Source organism: Pongo abelii, chromosome 3 (genome assembly GCF_028885655.2).
Source record: "Pongo abelii isolate AG06213 chromosome 3, NHGRI_mPonAbe1-v2.0_pri, whole genome shotgun sequence".
NCBI classification, from domain to species: domain Eukaryota; kingdom Metazoa; phylum Chordata; class Mammalia; order Primates; family Hominidae; genus Pongo; species Pongo abelii.
The window spans coordinates 104217397-104242899 of record NC_071988.2 but is presented as its reverse complement, the minus strand read 5'-3'; the positions used below and the strand labels follow the sequence as shown (position 1 = coordinate 104242899).

The window sequence follows — 25503 nt, the reverse complement described above, 5'->3', positions numbered from 1 at the left end:
GGCGTGAGCCACCACGCCCGGCTTTCTTAATGTTTTCATGGTGACCAGAAATGCATCTTTAGAAAATCCTTCTTTTTACTTTTGAGAGTCTATGCAAATTATCCTGGACATCCTTACATATGCTTCATATTGGTTTTGCTCTCCTACCCAGTGGAGCACTCTTTTTTTTCAGCCTTTATTTTTGCAACAAATCTTTCCTGTTTGTCCAGCCTATGGTAGGTAATGAACCGTCACATAGCCATTTTGAATGAAGAATGTACTTGACTGCCACGTGAAGAATTTCAGGGCATAAGCTGTGTACAGAAGGTTAAGTAAAAATTTTTTACTTCTCTGATTTCTGTGACCAATATATCTTCTTGAACTCCTCCTACTTCTAGGTCTTGTAGCTTGAGTAGAATTCTTTGAAGCTTCTGTAATTCTAGATTCAACATTGGGCTATAGTTGCATTATCATATATGTCTATCCATACTTGCATCTATTAATCATCTTTTGTTAAAATGCACTTCAAAGTAAGTTGCACATATTTAATATACTTCTCTCCAAACAGCCCGTCAAGTATATCGACTAGACTTTACTATGTGTTTAAAGGGATTTTTTTTTTTTAGGTTCAAAAGAAAATTTTTAAAAAAATTTATTTGAAACAGGATCTCACTCTGTCACCCAGGCTGGAGTGCAGTGGCGTGATCATGGCTCACTGCCACCTTGACTTCCTGGTCTGAAGTGATCCTTCTGCCTCAGCCTCCTGAGTAGCTGGGAATACACGTGCATGCCTCACACCCAGCTAATATTTGTATTTTTTGTAGAGATGGGTTTTTACCATGTTGCCCAGGCTGGTCTTAAACTCCTGGGTTCAAGCGACCTACCTGCCTTGGCCTCCCAAAAGTGCTGGGATTACATGTGTGAGCTACCACGCCTGGCTGGTAAAATTTACTTATACTGTAATACACTAATCTTAAAGGTACCACGGGATGAATTCAGATAAAATGCATACATCTGTGTAAACCAAAACTTTATTAAGACATAGACTGGGCACCAGGAGTTTGAGACCAGCCTGGGGAACATGATGAGACCCCACCCCTGTACAAAAATAAAAACTTAGCCAGGCGTGGTGGTGTGGGCCTGTAGTCCTAGCTACTCGGGAGGCTGAAGCAGGAGGATGGTTTGAGCCCAGGAGGTTGAGGCTGCATTGAGCCACAGTTGTACCACTTCACTACAACCTGGGTGATGGAGTGAAACCTTGTCTCAAAAAAAAAAGGACAATCAAGATGCAATGGCTCATACCTGTAGTCCCAACGCTTTGGGAGGCTGAGGTGGCAGGATTGTGAGAGGCCGAGACCATCTTAAGCAACATAGTGAGATCCCAACTCTACAAAAAATTTAAAAATTAGCCACTGGTGTGTGCTGGTGTGTGCCTGTAGTGTCCTAGCTACTCGTGAGTTTGAGGCAGGAGGATGGCTTGATCCCAGCAGTTTGAGGTTACAGTGAGCTCTGATCATGCCACTGCAGTCTAGTCTGGATGACAGAGCAAGACTCTCTCAAAAAAAAAGAAAGTGATTTCACCCAGGTAGTGAACAATTAAAAAACATTTTTCCTAACCATTTATGAATGTATCAGGATAAAAAAGTCACCTATCATTTGATATGTTTTGGTAAAAAAGCTTTTTTGATAAATTTCCTAGAAATTGAGAAAATGAATGACTGCAGATTATTATAGTTCAAATAGGTTTCAATCTTTATCTTCTGCCAAGTTGAAGGAAGACTTAAGTGAGTTCTTGCATAATTAAAAATAATTTTTTCAACTTCTTAAAAATAATTTTTGATGGTAGAACATAATGTAATTTTTGGTATAAGACTCAGAAGGAATTTAAAATATTAATATATTATTACAATAAAAATCCTGTTCATACATACTTATCTGTGAGAACAATGTTTTTCAATGTTTATAATTGTGAAAAATAGGAATATAATTGTTGCTGAGTCCTTACTCTATCTACATGTAATATCTATGGACACAAGAAGTAATTTTTAAAAAATGAGTCCCATCATCTATCTAGTAAGAGATGCATTTCAATAAAATTTTTAATGTTGTAGTATATTTGTACAAATTGTTATTTCCATTGCTTTGGTTAATGGCATACAGTAATTGTATTGTTAACTCCATCAGATGAAATAATTTTGAGCAATGTTTTGTTTTTTGGTTCTGGTTTTGTTTTTGTTTTTTTCCAAGATTGGGTCTTGCTTTGTCACCCAGGCTGGAGTGCAGTGGTGTGATCATAGCTAATTATAGCCTCAGACTCCTGGATTGAAGCAATCCTCTTGCCTCAGCCTCCTGAATAGCTAGGACTACAGGTGTGCACCACCATGCCCAGCTAATTTTTAAAAATTTTTTTGGAATCTCGGTCTTGTGATGTTGCCCAGGCTGGTCTCAAACTCTTGGCCTCTAGTATCCCTCCTCAACCTCCTGAGTTGCTGGGATTACAGACATGAGCCACCACCATCAGCTCTAGAGCAATGTTTTAATGTTTTTAAATTTTCAATTTACGTCCTTTTTTTTGTTTCAGGGAAGTATGATAAAGGAATTTCAAGCATAAGAATGTTACATTAAGATAAAATTTTTAGATGAAATGGAATTCAAATACAAGTTCACAGAAAAGGAAAAATATACATTTCTGACTGTTAAGAGAATGGTTTATTTTATTTTTAAAAACATAGTAAATAGGCTGGGCACAGTGGCTTATGCCTGTAATTCCAGCACTTTGGGAGGCTGAGGCAGAAGGATCACCTGAGGTCAGGAGTTCGCGACCAGCCTGCCCAACATGGTGAAACCCTGTCTCCACTAAAAATACAAAATTAGCCAGGTGTAGTGGCACACGCTTGTTATCCCGGCTACTTGGGAGGCTGAGGCAGGAGAATCACTTGAACCCAGGAGGCGGAGGTTGCAGTAAACCGAGATTGCGCCACTGCCTTCCAGCGTGGGCAACGGAGCCAGAGCAAGACTCCATCTCAAAAATAATAATAATAAAAAATAAATCAAAAATAAATTTAAAAAAATTAAAAACCTAGTAAATAATGGTGGGCATCAAATCACTTATGTTGATTTGATTCTGTTGACTGCACTTTAAAAAGTAATGTAGCAGTTTTATTTTTAAATGCTAATATTTACAATAGGCCAGAAGTGACAATAGGCTGGAAATTACAGTTGGATAAGTGATATTTCCAGTATCCCTGATGGTTATCACCATTCCAGTGAGCTGGAAGGGGAAAAGACATGGAAAAGGCACAAACAGGAAGCTTTTATGAACCAGACCTGGAAGTATGCATATTGCACCCATTCATTTCACTAGCTAAAACTCAGTTGCATGGCCGTCCTTACTGTAAGGGAGACTAAGAAATATAATCTGGCTGTAACCCTAGGAAGCAGAAGAGAATATGGATTTTGGTTAACAGCAAGCAGTCTGTAGAGTAATCATCTGTATATATACATAATAATGCTACGTAAACACAGGTAAATTGGCATTAGTTGTACAGTGAACTGGGAGTCTGAACAATGATGAAGGCTTCTTGTTACAAAGAGACACTCTTCCATTTCGTAATTATCAGTGGCTATCAAGTATTTATTGAAGTCTCTGTGTGCCCTGTGCTTACGTTGAACAGCTTGCGGTGGTTCAACAGACAAAATAGAATGCAAGTAAAACAATGAGTGATGAGATAGGTGCTAAGTTGTGTAGTATAGACTAGGTGATATAAAAGTGCAGAGGAAAGAGGAAGAAAGAAGTCCTGGTATTCCTTCTTTCACCATTCAACAAGTATTTACTGAGTGCTTACTATGTGGTAGGGGCATTTTCTGTGCTCTTTTTGGAGAAACAGTAGAGAGCAAATATAGATACACAGAACCTAAAGTTTATGGGGGTGGGGAAGGGAGTATGATAAATGAATCAAATAATTACACAAACATATAAACTTACAAAACCAAGAAAAGAAAGATAAATTATGTCATGAGATCCTACCTAAGGGGATTCAACTACAGTTGGGATGGTTAGAGAGGGCATCCTAAGCTAAGGTTTTCTATGGGTATGGTTTAGAATGGATGTCAGCCACAAGAGTGAAGGACCGGAGCTGGAACAGATAAGTACACGTGGGACAGGAAGATCACTACTCTGATTGGAAATATGAATTGGAAATATTGTAAATGCTTTGGAGGGAATGGAGAGAAAATAAACATAGGGTCAGATTAGGGCTAATCTTCAAAACGAAGAAAATTTAGGCTTAATTTTGTCATTAAATGGAGCTCTTGGGATGTTTCTGAGACAAGAGATTTAATAAAAACATGAAAGTAAAGTTTGCAAAATATTAGGCACTGTGTGTGTGGTGGATTCAAGCTTTATGAATCAATGTCGTCAGAAACTGTGTGGTGGGCAGGTAGAGACTGGAATCATAAAGCTTACTTTTAGTGTGTTTTGCAAACATCACGGCAGGAAGTGATGTGACCAGTGACAGTATTGCCAAGTTGAAAATGAGAACAGACTTGGGGAAATGGTTTCAGAAGTTGATTGCTTTTGCTTTTATCTGTGAAGCTCTTACGTAACTGAATTGTGGTGGTAATGAATACAATTGGAAAAGAATGGGATCCATTTTCCTAATATATTGACCAATTATTGTAAGATTGGTAAGAATTGTGGAATTGAGGTGACTACAAGTCGTAGGTTCTATTGATTGTGTTACCCAAATTTTTATCTTATATATAGATCTTTATACCAGTACCCATTAGCCAGGATAAAGAAGTAGAAATGGCTGGGCATGGTGGCTCACACCTGTAATCTCAGCACTTTTTGGGAGGCTGAGGTCGGAGAATCACTTGAGCTCAAGAATTCGAGACCAGCCTGGGCAACATAGTGAGACCCAGTCTCTATGTTTTTTTAAGAAAAAGAAGAAAGACTCCTCCCGCCCCTCCACTCAAAAGAAAAAAGAGGCAGAAAGAATAAATGAATGAGAAATTCTTTTTACTGTGTTATATAGATTGGTTTTGTTTTATGCATTTATATATTATGGTGATTGAATACCTGTGGGGTCCTGTTGCCTTTTTAAAAATTGTTATTTAAATGAAACGGTCTTATTCTGTCACCCAGGCAGGAGTGCAGTGGTGCGATCACAGCTCACTGCAGCCTTAACTTCCCAGGCTCAGGTGATTCTCCCACTTCAGCCTCCCAGGTAGTTTTACTGTGTTGCCCCAGGCTGGTCTTGAACTCCTAGGCTCAAATGATTTGTCTGCCTTGGACTTCCAAAGTGCTGGGATTACAGACATGAACCACCATGGCCAGCCCTTATTGCCATATTTTAAAAAACAGTCTCTTTTTTTTTTTTTTTTTTTTTAAGTTGAGACAGGATTTCACCATGTTGGCCAGGCGAGACTAAGTCTCAAAAAATAAAAAATAAAAAACAATCTTACTATAGAAATTTAAAATATAGGTCGGGCATGGTGGCTCATGCCTGTAATCCCAGCACTTTGGGAGGCCAAGGCAGGTGGATCTCCTTGAGGTCAGGAGTTCAAGACCAGTCTAGCCAACATGGCAAAACCCATTTCTACTAAAAATACTAAAAAATTTAGCCGGGCGTGGTAGCAGGTAATACTTGGGAGGCAAGGCAGGAGAATCACTTGAACCCGGGAGGTGGAGGTTGCAGTGAGCTGAGATTGTGCCACTGCACTTCAGCCTGGGTGACGGAGCAAGACTCCATCTCAGAAAAATTTCAAATATATTAAAAGGTTGAAATAGCAATTAACCCCCATGTACCTTTCATCCAACTTTGGAATTATCAACTTGCCTATTTTTTGTCACCCTGCTTCTCATTTTTTAGGTTAATCATGTCATTTCATCTGTAGATGTGTCTTTATATATAGAAAAGATAGGGACACTTTTGGGAAAAAAACTTACCCACAGTCTTTTAATTTTTTTTTTAATGAGATGGGGGTCTTGCTGTGTTGCCTAGGCTGGTCTTGAACTCCTGAGTTCAAGCGATCCTCCCACCTTGGCCTCCCAAAGTGCTGAGATTACAGGCATGAGCCACCATGCCTAGCCCCTTTAATGTTATTAAATACCTAGTTAGTGTTCACATTTCCCCAGTCATCATATTTTTTTCACTACGTTTGAATTGAGATCCAGTTCTATATGTCTGTCTTTATAAGTTTGGAAATGATTGGTATTTCTCTTAGTTTTATGATCTCCTTTTTCTCGTTGCCTTTACCATGTGTTTTGCAGATATTTTCTCTCAATCTATGGCTTGTCTGTTCATTATTTTATGTTATGTTATGTTATGTTATTTTTTTGAGATGGAGTCTTGCTCTGTTGCCCAGGCTGGAGTGCAGTGGCGCAATCTTGACTCACTGCAACCTCCACCTCCCAGGTTCAAGTGATTCTCCTGCCTCAGCTTCCTGAGCAGCTGGGATTACAAGTGGATGCCACCAAGCCCAGATAATTTTTGTATTTTTAGTAGAGACGAGGTTTCAACATGTTGGCCAGGCTGGTCCTGACCTCAAGTGATCCGCCTCCCTCAGCCTCTCTAAGTGCTAGGATTACAGGCGTGAGCCACCGTACCCAGCCTGTTCATTCTTTTAACAGTGTATTTTTAAAAAATCATGTTCTTGAATCATATTAACAGTGGTTTTTGCAGAGCAGTTTTTAATTTTAATGAAGTTTGACTTACCAGTTTTTTCTTTCATGGATTGTCCTTTTGGTAGTGTATCTAAAAAGACAAGAGCTAAACTCAAGGTTACCAAATGTTATCTTCTAGGAGTTGTATAGTTTTGCACTTTATGTTTAGGTCTGTGAGCCCTATGTGAAAGGTGTAACGTCTGTGTCTAGATTCCTTTTTTTGCATGTGGACCTTCTGTTATACCAGCACCATTTATTGAAAAGACTATCCATTCTTCATTAAATTGCTTCTGGTGCTTTGTTAGAGGTCAGTTGATTGTGTTGGGTGTGGTCTGTTTTTATGTTCTCCTGTTAATTAGTCATTTTCAGTCTTTGCCAATTTAACTGATTAAAAAATGTCATATACCAGCCTGGCCAACATGGTGAAACCCCGTCTCTGTTAAAAATACAAAAATTAGCCAGGCATGGTGGTATGCGCCTGTACTTCCTACTACTTGGCAGGCTGAAGTGGGAGAGTCACCTGAACTGGGGAGGCGGAGGTTGCAGTGAGCCGAGATCGCACCACTGAACTCCAGCCTGGGAGACCCAGTGAGACTCCATCTTAAAAATAAATAAATAAATAAATAAATAAATAAATAAATAATCTCATATAAATTTGTATTTTTAAAAATTATTCATATCTGTCTTCTGGATTTATTTTCTGTGAACTCCATGCCTATTGCATTGTCTTTTTTCCCTTGTGGTCTTAAAAATGTCCATGGTACATTAAGGAACTTATTTCTTTATTATTAATGTGGTTACAAATATTTTTCTCTGTGGCTTGTTCTATATAATGTTTTTCCTTGCAGAAATTTCACATTAAATAAGTCAAAATTTAGTCGCTTCATGTGTGAATTTTTAGTTTTTGAGTCATACTTGGATAAGTCTTCCTTACTCCCATATTTATCTATTTTGAAAATCATTTAGTTTTATGTTTTTTTTTACATGTAACATTCCTTTAGTATAAATTAAGTACAGGAACAGATAGTTTTTTTTAACTTTATGAAATGGTTAAATTGGTATTCGATTCTATATCATTTTGATCCTGATTTTTTTGTTTTTCAGACAGGGTCTCGCTCTGTCACCCAGGCTGGAGTGCAGTGGTGCAATCATGGTTCACCGCAGCCTCCACCTCCCAGGCTGAGACAATCCTCCCACTTCAGGGCTGGGACTGTAGGTACATGCCACCATGCCTGGATAATTTTTTCAGTTTTTGTAGAGACGGGGTTTTGCCATGTTGCCCATGCTGGTCTTGAACTCCCTGGCTCAAGGTATCTGCTCACCTCGGCCTCTCACATTGCTGGGATTACAGATGTGAGCCATTGCATGCCAGGGCGATACTGACTGATTTTCATAACTTAGCTTGCAAAGTGGATATCTATTTTTCTTTATTTTTATTTTTTTAAAGACAGAGTCTTGCTATGTTGCCCAGGCTGGTCTTAAACACCTGGCCTTAAATGATCCTCCCATCTCAGCCTCCCAAGTAGCTGTGATTACAGGTGTGAGTCACTGTACCCAGCTATTTTTTCAATTTTTTAAAATTGTGGCAAAATATACGTAATATAAGATTTACCATCTTTTTAAATTATACAGTTCAGTGATATTAAGTACATTCATATTGTTCTGTAAGTATCACCACCATCCATCTCCAGAACTGTTTTCTTCTTGTGAAACTGAATTTCTATATCCTTTAAACAGTAACTCCCCGTTCCAGTCTTGCACGCTGGCACAAGCCTGTAATCCTAGCACTTTGGGAGGCTAAGGTGGGAGGGTTGCTTGAGCCCAGGAGTTCAAGATCAGCCTGGGCAACATGATGAGACCCCCATCTCTATAAAAATTAAAAAATTAGCTGGGCGTAGTGATGCATGCCTGTAGGCCCACCTACAGGAGGCTGAGATGGGAGGATCCCTTGAGCCCAGAAAGTTGAGGCAGCAATCGCTGCCTCGCTAGTGCCTAAGCTATCGCACCACTGCTGTCCAGGCTAGGCCACAAAGCGACATCTTGTCTCTAAAGAAATTAAAAATAACCCCTCATCTTTTCTCTCCTTAGTCCCTGGAAATCACTATTCTACTAATGTCTCCATAATTTTGACTATAGTACTTCATATAAGTGTAAACATACAATATTTGTCTTTTTGTGATGGGCATATTTTACTTAGCATAAGGTCCTGAAGGTCCATTGGTGTTATAGCATATACATCAGAATCCCCTTCCTTTTTAGGGCTGAATGATATTCAATTGGATATATATGCACTGTATTTTGATTAGGCATTCATCTGTCTGTGGACACTTGAGTTGTTTCCACCGTTTGGCTATTGTGAATAGTGCTGCTATGAACGTGAGTTTACAAATATCTCTTCAAGACCCTACTTTTAATTCTTTTGAGTACAGTATGTACCCAAAAGTAGAATTGCTGGATCATATGGTAATTCTGTTTTTACTTTCTTGAGGACCTGTCATACTGTTTCCACAGTGTACTATTTTATATTCTCATCAACAGTGCATAAAGATTCCAGTTTCTCTACATCCTTACCAACAGTTGTTTTTGACAGCCATCCTTATGGATATGAGGTAGTATCTTATTGTAGTTTTGACTTGTATTTCCTTAATAATTAGTAATGCTGAGCACCATTTTATGTGCTTATTGGCCATTTCTGTATCTTATTTGGAGAAAAGTCTATCCAAGTTCTTTGCTCATTTTAAAATTGGACTGTTTATTTTTTGTTATTACGTTTAGGAGTTCTCTGTATATTCTAAATGTTAATCACTTATCAATATACGATTTGCTAATGTTTTCTCCCATTCTGTGGGTTGCCTTTTTACTCTGTTGATAGTGTTTTCTGATGCACAAAATTTAAAAATTTTTATGATATCCGTTTCTCTATTTTTCTTTGATTGTCTGCACCTTTGGTGTTGTATCCAAGAAATCACTGCCAGACCCAATGTTGTGAAGCTTTGCCCTGTGTTTTCTTCTAAGAGTTTTTTTTAGTTTTAGCTTTTACATTTTGGTCATGGATCTCTTTTGAGTTCATTTGTGTATAATTTGTTAGGTAGGTGAGGGTCCAACTTCACTGTTTTGCACATAGATATTCAGTTTTCCCAGCACCATTTGTTGAAAAGTATGTATTTTCCCTGTTGAACTATCTCAGCACCCTTGTTGAAAATCATGTGATCATAAATGGGATTTTTTTTTTCCTTAGGGCTCTCTATTCTGTTCTGTTGGTCTATATATTTTAATACCAGCTGTGGTTTTACTTTTTAGGTTAAATCTTAAATCCATTTGTAATTTGTTAAAAGGAATGAGGCATAGGGATCAGCTTTTTTCTTCAGATCATGTAGCTAATCCACATTATATATAGATTTTTAAAAATGTATTCCTTTGATCTTTAGCACTCTGTTCCTAGGCTAATCCCATACTATTTTATTTTCCCTATCTTGATAAATATGTTTTAATCCTTAGTAGGGCTGGTTTCTGGTCCTGATACCTTATAGTTTGTCTAATTTTGCTTCATATCATCATTGGACTCCTTCTGTGGCTGCTACCATGGATACTAATACACCACATGTAAATTACTCATCCATGTCACTATAACTCATAGCTATGAATAAAACAAGTTGGATTAATATCCATGGAAAAATAGCAAATGAATGCCTTATACTTCTTTTGTAATATTTCACCAGTCAATACATCAGTGCTGAATGTTCTCGTGCATCTCAAGGTTCACTGTCATTGGTCATGTAATACATTTAATATTTATCTTTTCTTACTTTATCATTTGTCTCTTTTAGCTTGAAAGTATTTTAAAGCTTGCAAATTTGTTCCCTGCTAGGTTTATTTATTTTAATAACCTACAATTTGGGAATCAGGGTAACGTAATCATAGCTTTTCCATGATGATAAGCTCTATAAATATTGTCACAAATTTTTAAAAACTATATTAATATGTATTTATACAAATTCAGTGTTTTTGGATATTGGTTAAGCCATATCTCTGTATTTTCATATCTACATATCTACAAATATGTATCAAAATCACCAAGTAAAAGAGAATATTCATTTGTGAGGACAAAAGAAGAATGTTTTATTCCTCCTTTTCTTTTAGGTAAGTCTGCAATTTTAAGTAAGGACTTTTGGCGTTTAGTAATAGGAAACTAATGATCCAAGAAATTATCTTAAATATATAATTATATTAATCTGTAAAAAGAAATGGCTTAGGAAATAGTATAAATAGAAATGTCTTGCAAGTCTGTCCGCGTTTTTGAGGGCAGTCGCTTATATATGTTAAACATAGCTATTTTGAATCTATATTAAGATATTTGCTTTTTAGCCCAACTCTTAAAGATGTTATTCAGGAAATAGAGATAACTCCAAATGAAGATTTTTACTGAATGCACATGAACTGTTTTATGTAATGGGTGTATTTTCAGAGAGATGTTCACATGTAGTTCTTTGCAGGCCACTGTAATTGAAGAAAGGGGCCAATTTGTGAATTCTCTCAAGCAATGAAATGTGTAAAATCCTTCTGTCTTTTTCAGTTTTTAAGTAGTAACTTATATGTTACTTAGTTTTCTAGATGCTAAGAAATGTGGTTTAATAAGTGGTTGCTAAGGGTTAGGGCTGGGGAGAGAGTGTTACTATAAAGCATAGTGCAAGAGAGATTGGGGTGATGGAAGAATTTTATATATCTTCATGGTGGTGTTGATTACATGAATCTGTACAAGTGATAACATTACATGGACTAACACATCAAAAAAGTGTGCTTAAAAACTGGTGAAATTGGAATATGATCTGTAGTTTAGTTAATAGTTTTGTGCTGGCTGGGCGCTGTGGCTCACACCTGTAATCCCAGCACTTTGGGAGGCCAAGGCAGACGGATCACCTGAGGTTAGAAGTTCAAGACCAGCCTGGCCAACATGGTGAAACCCCACCTCTACTAAAGATACAAAAAAAAAATTAGTTAGGTGTGGTGGTGGGCGCCTGTAATCCCAGCTACTTGGGAGGCTGAGGCAGGAGAATTGCTTTAGCTGGGAAGGCGGAGGCTTCAGTGAGCCGAGATTGCACCATTGTACTCTAGCCTGGATGACAAGAGTGAGACTCCGTCTAAAAAAAAAAACAACAAACCACTTTTGTGCCAATTGTCAATTTCCTGGTTTTAATAATGTCTAATGGTTAGTAAGATTTTATTCTGTTCGGGGAAGGACATATCAGAACTCTGTTAGTTTTACACCTTCTTGTGAGTCTAAAACTATTATAAAGTAAAGGTCTTTAAAATGCAGTGGATACTTCTATTTAATATACTAACTAATACTTTTATGTGTCTTAGAGGCAGATGTGTGACTTTAGTTCTTAGAGTTCTTGAGGACGGGATGTTATTTGCGTTTATTCAATCATTTAATTACTGTTATGCATCTAGAGTAGGAGGCAGTATAATGTTTTGGTTAAGCAAATAGTCTTTTGAGTTAGATCTGTTTCATATCCTTTCTCTGCTACTTTTTAGTTATGTAACCTTGAAGAATTTACTTAATCTCTCTGAGCTTCTCTATCTAAATTGGGCATTGCTGATAATCTGTTTCAATAATGATCATAGGAATAGTGACTCACATTTACTGAACATGCACTATGTGACATGTTATTATTTGCACTTTGTATAATTTAACTCATTTAATCCTCACAATTCTATGAGAAAGGTACCATTTTCACATTTTCAGAAGTTTAGTCACTTAACCAATATCACATAAGTAGGAAATGGAGATGCCTAGATTAAAACCCCAGCAGTCTAGATTTTCTGTTTTTGGCGATACAGAACTAGCTTGTTGTACTAACCCTTCCACCAAGAATAACTAAAAAGCAGAATGAAATATATTTCACTTTGGGAGGCTGAGGCAGGAGGATCACTTGAGGCCAAGAGGTTGAGCCCAGCCTGGGCAACACAGTGAGACTTGGTCTCTACAAAAAATAAAAATAAAAATAGGCAGGCAAGATGGTGGGCACATAGTCTAGCTACTTGGGAGGCTGAGGCAGGAGGATCGCTTGAGCCCAGGAGTTTGAGGCTGCAGTGAGCTATGATCATGCCACTGCACTCCAGCCTGGGTGACAGGCTGCATGTGGACGTTCTGTTGTACCTGTACCATTTGTTGAAAAGACTATCCTTTCTTCATTGAATTGCTTCTGGTGCATTGTCAGAGGTGAGCTGATTGCACTGGGTGTGGTCTGTTTTTATGTTCTCCTGTTAGTCATTTTCAGTCTTTGCCAATCTGATTAAAAGCTCTCATATACCAGCCTGGCCAACATGGTGAAACCCCATCTCTACTAAAAACACAAAAATTAGCCAGGTGTGATGGCACACGCCTGTAATCCTAGCTACTTGGGAGGCTGAGGTGGGAGAATCGTTTGAACTGGGGAAGTGGAGGTTGCAGTGAGCTGAGATTGCACCACTGCACTTCAGCCTTGTTTTGGTGATTAAATGATACTGCATCCAGCCGAAATTGGGCTTTTGAACCGTATATAAAAATCAACTCAAAATGAATAAAAGACCTAAATGTAAGACCTGAAACTATAAAACTTCTAGAAGAGAACATAGAAGAAAGGTTCCTGGATATTGGTCTTGGAAATGTTTTTTTTTGATATCAGACCAAAAGCTCAGGCTACAAAAGCTAAAATAGAGGCCAGGCATGGTGGCTCATGCCTGTAATCCCAGCACTTTGGGAGGCTGAGGCAGGTGGATCACTTGAGGTCAGAAGTTAAAGACCAGCCTGGCCAACATGGCGAAACCTCATCTCTACTAAAAATATAAAAATTAGCCAGTTGTGGTGGCACACTCCTGTAATCCCAGCTACTTGGGAGGCTGAGGTAGGAGAATCGCTTGAACCTGGGAGGCAGAGGTTGCAGCAAGCCAAGATCATGCCACTGCACTCCAGCCTGGGTGATAAAGTGAGACTCCATCTGGAAAAAAAAAAAAAAAGGCAAAAATAAATGGACTGCATTAAACAAAAAATCTCCTACACAGCAAAGGAAATGATAAAATGAAATGGCAGCCTATGGATTGAGGAAAAAACATTTGCAAACCATATATCTGATAAGAGGTTAAAATCTACAATTTATAAAAAACTCAGGCTGGGTGCAGTGGCTAATGCCTGTAATCCCAGCACTTTGGGAAGCTGAGGGAGGCCGATCACTTGGGGTCAGGAGTTCGAGACCAGCCTGGCCAACACGGTGAAACCCCGTCTCTATTCAAAATACAAAAATTAGGTGGGCATGGTGGCGTGTGCCTGTATTCCCAGCTACTTGGGAGGCTGAGGCAGGAGAATCACGTGAACTCAGGAGACAGAGGTTGCAATGAGTGGAGATGGCGCCACTGCATTCTAGCTTGGGCGACCGAGTGAAACTCCATCTCAACAACAACAACAACAACAACAACAGCAACAAAAGAACTCATACAGCTTAATAGTAGAAAAACAACCCAATTAAAAAATACGCAAAGTACCTGAACAGACATTTCTGCAAAGGTGCAAAAATGGCCAACAGACATATGAAAATGTATTCAACATCATTAATCATCAGGGAAATGAAAAATGAGAGCCACTATGAGATGCCACTTCACACCCATTAGGATGGCTATTATCAAAAGTTAACATAATAAATGTTGGTGAGGATGTACAGAAAACGGAACCCTTGTATATTGATTGTGGGAATGTAGATTGGTGCAGCCATTATGGAAAACAGTGTGGAGGTTTCTAAAGAAATTGAAAATAGAACTACCACATGACCCAGCAATCCCTCTTCTGGGAATATGTTCAGAAGAAATGAGATCACCACCTTGTGAGGATATCTGCACTTCCATGTTTATTATGGCACTATTCACAATAACCAGGATATGAAAACAACCTGTTGGCAGATGAATGAGTAAAGAAACTGTAGTATATATATAAAATAAAATATTATTCAACCTTGAAAAATAAGATCCTGCCATTTGCCACAACATGGATGAATCTGGTGGGCATTATGCCAAGAGAAACAAAGAAAAATATTGTGTGATCTCACTTATATGTAGAATCTGGAAAAAAATGGTCAAATATACAGAGATAGAAAATAAAACTGGTTACTGGGTGGGGGTAGCAGAGGAACTAGGTCAGAGGATGTAGAATAATAGATATGTAGGATGAACAAGTGTAGAAATCTAATATACAGTGTGAGGACTATAAGTAACAAAATTGTACAGTATTTGGTATTCCTGCTAAATAAATAGATTTTTAACTGCCCTTGCCACAAAAACAAAATGGACAACTATGCAAGATGATGTATATATTGATTTGCTTCATTATAGTAACATTTATGTATATTTTGCTATATGTATCCCATACATCATGTGATATACCTTAAATATACACAATCAAATGTACTTTTAGAAGAGCAATAGAAAAATGTATACTAACAAACTTAATTAAACCAACCCCTGTACTATGCCATGCCATAACTACCTCATAGTGTGGTTGTTAGATCAGATAATCTTCTATAGAATTTTTAGTACTGTCCTCCATGCATATTAAGTACCCAATAAATGTAACTATTATGTTTCAAGCACCTTGTTTCCTAATGTACTTAGTGTTTTTCCCCCATTTTGAGCAGATATAGTAAGGACTATCTATGTCTTTTGCACCATTGTATGTACTTGTCTCGTAGGTTGCTTGATTTTTCAGTAGCTTCCATATTTATACATTTAATCATGTTTCTTATGCTTTCTGTTTTCATTTAATTCACTGCTATGGCTGCTGTTATATCTTATTTTGAATCTGGTTTTTGCTTATGATAATATGTGAATTATTTTATGCAGAAGTAATGTCTTTTATAATGTTTCTGAACTAAATGGCATTATTTTTGTTTTCTCCTGGACTTTTATGATAAAAGTATGTAGAATTCTTGTTTCATAAATTGTTATCCATATAGTGAATACAGATTTCCTCCATCATACATCAGTTGTCTTTTAGCATGAGAGCTTTTTATAGAGTAGGTGAGGATGTAATTATTTATAAAATAATACTATATATCTGGTTAGAGAATCTTTGATCCTTTGCATTGTATGACAGTGTGTTGTACATTGGTTAAACAGCAGTTAGGGACTTCTCAAAAGACTATTGTGTTCTGCTCTGCCTAAGATGTTTCATTTAGCTTTTGGGGAATTCCCATTGCCTTTTGTCGGATCAAAGAAAAGGATTAATATCAGTCTTTAATTTTAAAAATAATTAAATCATTTTAATCAATTAAAATGATTGTGGCTCCCACCTGTAATCCCTACCCTTTGGGAAGCTGAGGTAGGAGGATTGCTTGAGCCCAGGAGTTCAAGACCAGCCTGGGCAGCAAAGTGAGACCCTCTCTCTACCCCACACACACACACACACACACACACACACACAAAATTAACTGGGCGTGGTACCTGTGGTCCTACCTGCTCAGGAGGCTGAGGCAGAAGGATGGCTTGAGCCCAGGAGGTCGAGGCTGCAGTGAGCCGTTATTGCACTACTGCATTCCAGCCTGGGTGACAGAATGAGACCCTGTCTTAAAAAAAAAAAAAAAATTATATATATATATATATTTTTTTTTGACTCAGGGAATACAAAACTAGTTTCCCTAGACAAACAAAATTGGTAATTTTGGACTGAATTTGGCCTCCTGCCCATATGCTAGTGGGTACTTTTATACCTAGGGAGTATTATGCCTTTCAGAATTTACTAAACTTAGTAAGGGTATCAGGTAGGCTTTTCTTTTGGGAAAAAGCAGCACTTTGGGGGGCTGAGGCAGGTGGATCACCTGAGGTCAGGAGTTCAAGACCAGTCTGACCAATATGGTGAAACCCCGTATCTACTAAAAATACAAAACATACAGAATGTGGGAATATAAAATTTGCTGTAGTTATTTTGGTGGGTAGCAATAATGCCAACTATCTGTATCATCTTTTCTCTATATGGGGCTTAATTCTGGGAATTTTAAAATAATTATTTTCTTATAAATTTTACCTGATATTAACAAACTTGTGTAAGTACTTGCAAATTAAGTAATAATTTCTTCATAGCAAGTCATCTGAAATGGACTACCAAGGAAGTTAACTACTAGAGATGGAAGGTAGAATTCATTAATTTTGGTTTTATTTCTGTAATTATTACCATTTTTTCATTTCTCTTTGAACAGGTTGTTCCTTTCAGCAGCTTTTGATGCAATACAGGAGCATACTTTACAACTTGAGCAATTGTTAAAAATAGTAGGAAAGTTACATCCCAGATTAATGACAGCCATGTTGTATTGTTTAATAGGCAGTGAAATCAACTGTGCAGACCATCACTGTTGGAGGAGTGAGCACATCACAGTTTAAGACAATTATTCCTCTGGCAACTGCTCCCAATGTCCAGCAGATTCAAGTGCCTGGAAGCAAGTTTCATTATGTCCGACTTGTTACTGCCACATCAGCCAGTAGCTCAACCCAGCCAGTTAGTCAGAATCCCAGTACAAACACTCAGCCTCTTCAGCAAGGTTAGTAACCATTTTTTAAAAACAGTAATTCATGCTTTTAACATGATTAAAGAACATTTGTCCATTTCTTGCTGAAATCCTGATGAAGAGTGGCATTTCAACTGAGTTTGAGCCAGTAACTGGTGCAGAAGGCAATGAAATAGAATGATAGTTGTGCATAACTGTAGTATTCTTTCTGCTAGATGTTGGTACACAGTGTGGTATTATACCAGATAATAGTAATTATTTGTTAATTCGTGGTTAGCCATTTTATTGCTGGTTTTAAAACCTGCCATTTATGCCAGTGGGATACATTTAGGTGGAACCGTATTATGTATTTTATTTGCTAAACTATAAAGCCCCTTGATAGGGTTTGGGTCAGTTGAAATGACAAATAGGCAAGGTATAAGTAAGTAAGAACTTAATGTCACTTTTACCTTTTACTTATTTTGAATCTATAATTGCTACTAAAAAAGTGATTAAAAGGCCAGGCACGGTGGCTCACAGCTGTAATCCCAGCACTTTAGGAGGCTGAGGCAGGTGGATCACTTGAGGTCAGGAGTTCAAGACCAGCCTGACCAATATGGTGAAACCCTGTCTCAACTAAAAATACAAAAATTAGCCGGGTGTGGTGGTGTGCGCCTGTAGTCCCAGCTACTCGGGAGGCTGAGACTGGAGAATTGCTCGAAACTGGGAGATGGAGGTTGCAGTGAGCTGAGATCATGCCACTGCACACCAGTCTGGGCGACAGAGTGAGATTCCATCTCAAAAAAAAAAAGTGATTAAAATGTTTTATTTTGCTTAGTTGTATTTTCCCAAAGGGATATTCCTGTTTGTTGTCCTTCTATTTTCTATGTTTGTGTTTAACCCTTCTTACCACCTGATATACATCCATAGACACATAAATGACCTTTTTCACATTTATCTACTTTTCTAAAAATTGAGAGATATGAAAGGATCAGGATAGTTTATAGTTTAGGGCTTACGTGTTTCCTTGTTTTATATTCTGACAACGTCAAGAAGCAGTTGATGGCAATTAAGTGATGTATTGTTTATGAAAAGTAAATAGAAGAATTAAAGACTAGTTGGTTACTCTTTGATTTTTATTAAGAGATCAGAGGGTAGATCAGGCGCTGTGGCTCACTCCTGTAATCCCAGCACTTTGGGAGGCCAAGGATCATCTGAGGTCAGGAGTTCGTGACCAGTCTGGCCAACATGGTGAAACCCCGTCTCTACTAAAAATACAAAAATTAGCTGGGTGTGATGGCGCGTGCCTGTGATCCTAGCTACCTAGGAGGCTGAGGCAGGAGAATTGCTTGAACCTGGGTGGCGGGGGTTGCCACGAACCGAGATTGCGCCACTGCACTCCAGCCTGGGCAACAGAGCGAGACTCCTTCTCAAAAAAAACAAAACATAACAAAAAAGAGATCAGAGGGTAGTCTGAAGGTTGTGAATTATCTTGATTGATTGTTCACAGTTACAGTTGGAACTCCTTGTTCTACCTTTTTCCTTTTCTTACTGCTATACTTGAGTAGTCTAAAATTAAAAATTAAAAAAAAGATCAGAGATTTGGAGCTACCTGTTGCTGATAGGTGGTTCACCTGAGGGAACCTACAGAAGAATAAAACCTATTTATTTCTCTTTCAAATTGCTGAAGGGAGAAAACAGTAAGCAGTATTTTAGTATATATCTTATTAAATTAGACACAGCAAGCAGTTATATTTTCTAATTCTTTTTAGAAAAGATTTTGGAATAAAGTCATTATCATAATCTTAATGAGGGGAAAAATGAAAAAACCACATTGTTGACTAAGGGAGTCAAATTTTATATTCTCTCAATACTTAAACTTAGCAGGGTACTGAGAGAAGTGCTGTAAGTCCAATCCACTTAGGTAGTATGATGATAATGATAGAAAGCAGTCATTACATATAATTGGTTGTATTTTATGTGTGTGTTTGTATGTGTATAATAGTATGCTGAGAATCCATATAATGGATTAAACCTAATTAGTGTTAACATTAATTTATTGATTAGCAAGAGTATGCCTTTAGTATAAGGAAGATCCAGGGAGAGTGGAGGAATGGGATGGACATTTCAAAATAGAGTATTGGCTGGGCATGGTGGTGCACACCGTAATCCCAGCACTTTGGGAGGCCGAATCACTTGAGGTTGGGAGTTTGAGACCAGCCCTGCCAACATGGTGAAACCCTGTCTCTACTGAAAAAATACAAAAATTAGTTGGGCGTGGTGGCACACACCTGTAATCCCAGCTACTTGAGAGGCTGAGGCAGGAGAATCACTTGAACCCGGGAGGCAGAGGTTGCAGTAAGCTGAGATCGCACCACTACACTCCAACCTGGGCGACAGAGCAAGACTCTGTCTCAAAAAATAAATAAATAAATAAAAAATAAATTCAGTATTGACTGGTGCCTTCTTTTCCAGCTTTATGTCTGTCTTTCTGCCTGTCTCTACTTCTCTTTTTCTCCTTGCCACCTGGCAATCCTTCACCACTCTTCTGCTTCCCTTCTGCTTCCTTTTTTGCTTTCTACCTCGAACATTGCCTCTCTGTTCTCCCCTATATCTCTCTGCCTTCTTCACCTCACTCTATACCCTCTTCCCACCCAGCCACATACATATACTGCCCATGTTATTTCCCTTATATCCATCTATATTTTTCTCTTTTTGTCTCTCTCTCCTGTCCCATAAAAGATCTGGAGATATATAATATATATTATTTCACAGGAATGACAAGTTAAATACAATTTTTATTAAAGTTACACTAAATAGTTGCTCTAGTTCATCAAATATTAATGTCTCTTTATGAGGAATTTACTTAAATGCCAAAGGGGCTTATCTTGTACATTTTCCCCTGAAAGTTGCACAAGAACTAATGTTCAAAGGCTCCAGCATGTTAATCGTTGGTTCACTGGTAGGCAGAATAGTAGAGGGACTCAGGAAAGTGCTTGGTTAGCCTTTTCAGAATACAACCTATCATCTCGGTGAGGGAGGAAACCAATTTAAGAAGTTAAAAAGCCTCAAACACTTGCAGGTATGGTTTCTGAAGTTTGGAAGGAGGCTATTCTAAAGGATTGTTCAGAGTTCCTGCCAAAGACTAAAAACTACACAATTATGCCAGCTTCTATGAAAACTGAAGTAGTAGTTAGTAATGTGTGCTAAGGTAAGGAGGACGAGAAATGCAGACGGTTGACCTAGTTACGTAACATCCCCTTCCCTAGGTATTTTATAGTATTCTGTTTTGTGACCACTTGATTTTACATTTTCTTCATTCCCCAGCTTCAGTTAAAAACTCAGCATGCAAGTGTCACACCTATGTAAATTTGAGTTTCTAAGTTTTCTTTACCGGGCCAGGGAGGGAGGGAGGGTGTGTGTGTGTGTGTGTGTGCACACACATTTGTGCATGTGTATGAGGAAAAGGCAGGGATAGTCCCCATTTAATGTGATGGAAGGCAGGTCACTCTCCTTCCCAGTTATTTCTCAGGACCACCAGGAAGTTTTTGGATTCCACTGGTCATTGCTCTCACTTCAGAATCACTGCACTGTGCTCATGGAACAGCGACTGTCATCTCTCCCAGGAGCAGGTGGTGGAGGGAGTCCACTCTCCTGTGTCCCAAGCAGGAATTGAGGCTCTCCTTTTAATTCCTTCTAGCATTGCTGAGACCAATCTACAATGGTTATTATAATCTTGCTAATGCTTCAGTATAAATGAGGAAAATTCAAACAGAACAGGAACAACTTCAAACTGGGTATCAGATGTCACACTGCTCCCGTATTTCATACAGGAAAAGAGTCATACACTCTTTTTGTATAACAACCTTACTGAGATGTAATTCACGTATACCATAAAGTTCACCCTTTCAAAGCATACAATTCACTGGTTTTTAGTATATTCACAAAATTGTGCAACCATCACCACTAATCATATATTCTCTCTAGACATCTCCTGCTCTCCCTCCTTCGCCCTAGTTTGTCACCTTGCTGCAGTGGGCTGCTGCCTCTTAAATCAGAGTGCCTACTCTAAGATTCTCTTCTAGGACTCTCAGCTTTTTTGTCTTTAGCCATCATCCTTCCAGTCCCCACCAAAAGTAAAAAAAAAAAAAAAAAAAAACTGCTGATATCATAGTAGCCTTTCTATCTAAGGAAATTTATTCTTTTTCATTTTGTTCAGAATTCTCTCAACCTCTCTTTCAGACCAGGCTCCAGGCCTTACTTTTACATCAATGAAACCTGAAGAGATGTCATTTCTATCTTCATAAATCTGCTTTTAACAGTGGAAATGGCAGTAGGCAGTTTTTAAAATTGCACTTCTTATTGGTCCAAATGTGTTATGTCTAGTGCCAATGTCTTTCCTGAATTTCATCCCAGTATTTCTCCATGTCAAGTTTCATCCTCCCTTGAAAACAGCTCATCCTTGAGTTTTTCGTTCTAATAACTGTCATTTTCCTGGTCACTTGAAAGCTCTGCAGTGACTTACGTTTTCTTCGCTTATACCTACAGTTCCTACCATTCAGTGGTTGGTAGGTCATGGTCCTTTCACCTACACCAGGTCTCTTGCATCTGCTCTCTCTTTTTTATTCCCATTGCTGTCACTCCAGATCAGACCGTCATTTTTTTGCACTCTTCTGACTTGTCTCTTGCAACTCCATTCTGTTTTATGCACTGCTGCCAAATACAATTAATTTTTCTTTTATTTCAATATAATTTCTGTATTTAAAAATCTCTAGAAACTTCTCATTGTGTACTGAATTAAAAATACAGATTAAATATAGAGTCCTACCCTAACATTCAAGGTCCTCCATAAATGTCTGCAATCTGCCTTTTTGCCTGTATTTGTCTACGTTAATCCCAGGTATTAGCCAGACTGGTTTGTTCACCAACATTTGTGAATATGCTTTGCAGCTTCCCAAGATTAAGCTTCCACTTCTCATGCTTCTGTCTCTGTGTGAAATGCCCTTCTCCAGTCTGTGTGCCCTCCATACGGCCAGCCTATTGATTGGGGCCCATCTCAATACTGTGTCCTCCGTGTGCTTTTTCTATATTTCCATCCTCTGCCAACTATATATATATATATATATATATATCCTCTTTCCTCTAAACTCCCACAGCTCTTCATGTATCTTCTTTAATAATATTTATCTTATTTGGGCATCTGCCTAATCTGCTGAACTAGAATGTAATCTCCCTGACAGCAGAGGTCTAGTGCTTTAGTTTTCCTGAAACAATGGCTACAGTGCCATTTATATAGTAGCAGCAGTTGTAACAACGATGATGGCAGCTAACATTTAGTGAGCATTTACTATTTGTAGGGCAGTGTTCTGATCAATTTTCATGAATTAACATATACTTAACCCTTATATGCCATAAGGTAGATACTCCCCATATTGCAGATGAGGATACAGGCAAAGAGAGCTTAAGTGGTTAGAAAACAGCAGAACTGGGATTTAAATGCCCTGGGTCTTATGACTTTAGAGTCCATGTTCTTATCCTTTTTGCTGTGCTGCCTTTTAGTATGTATTCTGTAAGTATTGAATTACACTGGCTGGGCGCAGTGGCTCACGCCTATAATCACAGCACTTTGGGTCGCCAAGGCGGGTGGATTACCTGAGGTCAGGAGTTCGAGACCAACCTGGCCAACATGGCAGAACCCAATGTCTACTAAAAATACAAAAATTAGCTGGGCATGGTGGCGCACGCCTGTAACTTCAGGTACTTGGGAGGCTGAGGCACAAGAATCGCTTGAACCTGGGAGGCGGAGGTTGCAGTGAGCTGAGATTGCACCACTACACTCCAGCCCGGGTGACAGAGAGTGAGTCTCCGTCTCAAAAAAAAACAAAAACCCAAGAATGATATATTCTCTGGTTTGAATAGAAAGAGCAATGAGAAATAGTAGTATAGAGTGCTGTTGTTACTCAAGCTTATGAATGACAGTTCTTTTATTTATACATTTCATTTGACTGGATTTAGTACTGAATGTATAAATCATCTGAATACAGATTGAAGTATTTTCATTTGAATGTCTTGAACCTACAAATATTCCCTCATAAAGTGGATAGACTGTAGCCACCTTAGATATAAGTTCTCTGGTAGATGAGGTAAGCAATTTTGAAAGGTAACTATCCTGATTAAAGATTGCTCAAATTAGGAATCAAATGGAATTCTTTAAGCTCTTTTACGAGAATAACTTGGGAGAGCTAAGTATTCTTAAGTGTTTTAAATACTATTTTCTGTAAATAACTTGTTCATCCTTCTTTTGTTTTTTAAAAAGCAAAGCCAGTGGTTGTTAATACAACCCCAGTGCGGATGTCAGTTCCAATTGTCTCAGCTCAGGCTGTCAAACAAGTGAGTATCACATAACTTCTTTCTCAGTCTTTCCCAAATAGACGATTTACTTTTTAAATAGAAAGTTAAGATTTAGGTGCAAGAGATTTATACTGAATTGAATAGCTGTAAAATTTATTTTGTGGTCATTGATATATGTCCCTTCTTTTTAGGTTGTTCCAAAACCAATCAATCCAACTTCACAAATAGTAACTACTAGCCAGCCACAGCAACGGCTTATCATGCCTGCCACACCACTGCCACAGATCCAGCCCAACCTCACTAACCTGCCACCAGGCACTGTCCTGGCACCAGCTCCGGGAACAGGGAATGTGGGTTATGCAGTGCTTCCAGCTCAGTATGTTACTCAGGTATGTGGAAAAAATAAAGTCATTGTATTGCAAAAGTGATAATGGGGTCCAAGATGTCCAGTGCTATCACAGAAGCTACTCAGACACATCTAACTCAGTATTGAAGTGGCACTTTCCAAAATCTTAAAATGTTAACCCAAAACTTTAAGTTTATTTCTATGTACCTTTAGCATTTAGAAATATATAACACAAGTCAGATATACAAGTCAGACAATTTGGAGCTGAGAGCAGCTTGGCAAGAGCGTAAGCCTGTGGCGATATGATAGAAAATAGACTGAAGTTAAAATCAGCAGAGTCCAAATGAATTTAGAAAAGACTGTGGCTGTTATAAACCTCTTCCTCACACATAAATTTGATGCCACTGACTTGGAAAATAAGCCCAAGTTTATTTATTGGAAAATAAACTGTGAGATGCATTTCCAGGTGACATATCTTCAGCGATCTATCTACTCTTACCGGTCATCTTTAGAATGAAAGACGGGGAAACAAACCCACATGTGTACTTTTTAATGAAATATACTTTGGAATATGTTTTGTGGCTATTGATAAAAAGAATAATGTTCAGTATTTTTGTCATAAGCATTTCTAATGTTTAGAAGTTGGTGTAAAATAGAAAACTATTGTGCATGTAACTTCTCATTCTCTGTAATTTGTAGTGTGATAAATGATCAATATAGTACCTATTTTATTTGTAAGTAGGCACATTGCATTCTTCTAGCCCAAACAAGTTATTACAATACTTTGAGAGCATTCATCTAGCATTTCCTATCATTCCGACATACTTAACTCTTCTGTGAAATACTTTCTTTATATTTGTACTGTGTAATACTGTAAAATGTTCACATTATTTTCACCTATAGTATTGGTTTGAGTCTTTAAAAGAGCCCTGTGAAGTATGTGTTTGTGTGAAATTCTCCATTGTGTTTTTCTTATTTTAATGGATGGATTTGTATTTCTTACTGATTATCATACCTGACAGTATTGTCCATTTTTGGAAATATGATCTAAAATTAATTTTCTTTACATGTAGCTACAGCAGTCTTCATATGTATCAATAGCAAGCAACTCTACCTTTACTGGAACATCTGGTATCCAGACCCAGGCACGGCTTCCATTCAATGGGTGAGTATTTTGAAAATAGGTACATAAGTTGTTAGATCAGCTTAAATGCAACAGTAAATATATATATTCCAAACTACATCCTCTTTGATTTTTTTCCCCTTAAAGCCATGTGAGCATGCCTCTAAAATACTTGTTGAAATATTTCAAACAGAAAAATTACAGAAATAGTCAATTCCCAAATACTCTATTCAGATTCACCAATTTTGCTACATTGGTTTTATTATTCTCTTTCATTCTGAGTATGTTTCCAAAATGATGATGCTAACTATTTTTTATCTTTATTTTTCGAGACAAGGTCTTGCTCTGTTGCCCAGGCTGGAGTGCAGTGCTGTGATCTCAGCTCACTGCAACCTCCCAGGCTCAAGCAATCCTCCTGCCTCAGCCTCCTGAGTAGCTGGAACTCTATGCACATGCCACCATGCTCTCCTAATTTTAAAATTTTTTTGCAGAGATGCCATCTCACTATATTGCCCAGGCTAATCCCCAACTC

General features: G+C 38.1%; 1 protein-coding gene across 8 annotated transcripts in view; it reads left to right on the top strand.

The window, feature by feature from the left end:
- Positions 1–25503, top strand: part of LIN54 (lin-54 DREAM MuvB core complex component) — an 88980-nt gene that overhangs the window by 51348 nt on the left and 12129 nt on the right. For all 8 annotated transcript variants that reach the window (XM_009240150.4, XM_009240146.4, XM_054553211.2 and 5 more), the window contains 4 exon segments: positions 16989–17205; positions 23468–23541; positions 23694–23891; positions 24922–25013. In XM_009240150.4, coding sequence (XP_009238425.1) covers positions 16989–17205; positions 23468–23541; positions 23694–23891; positions 24922–25013 — 581 coding nt within the window.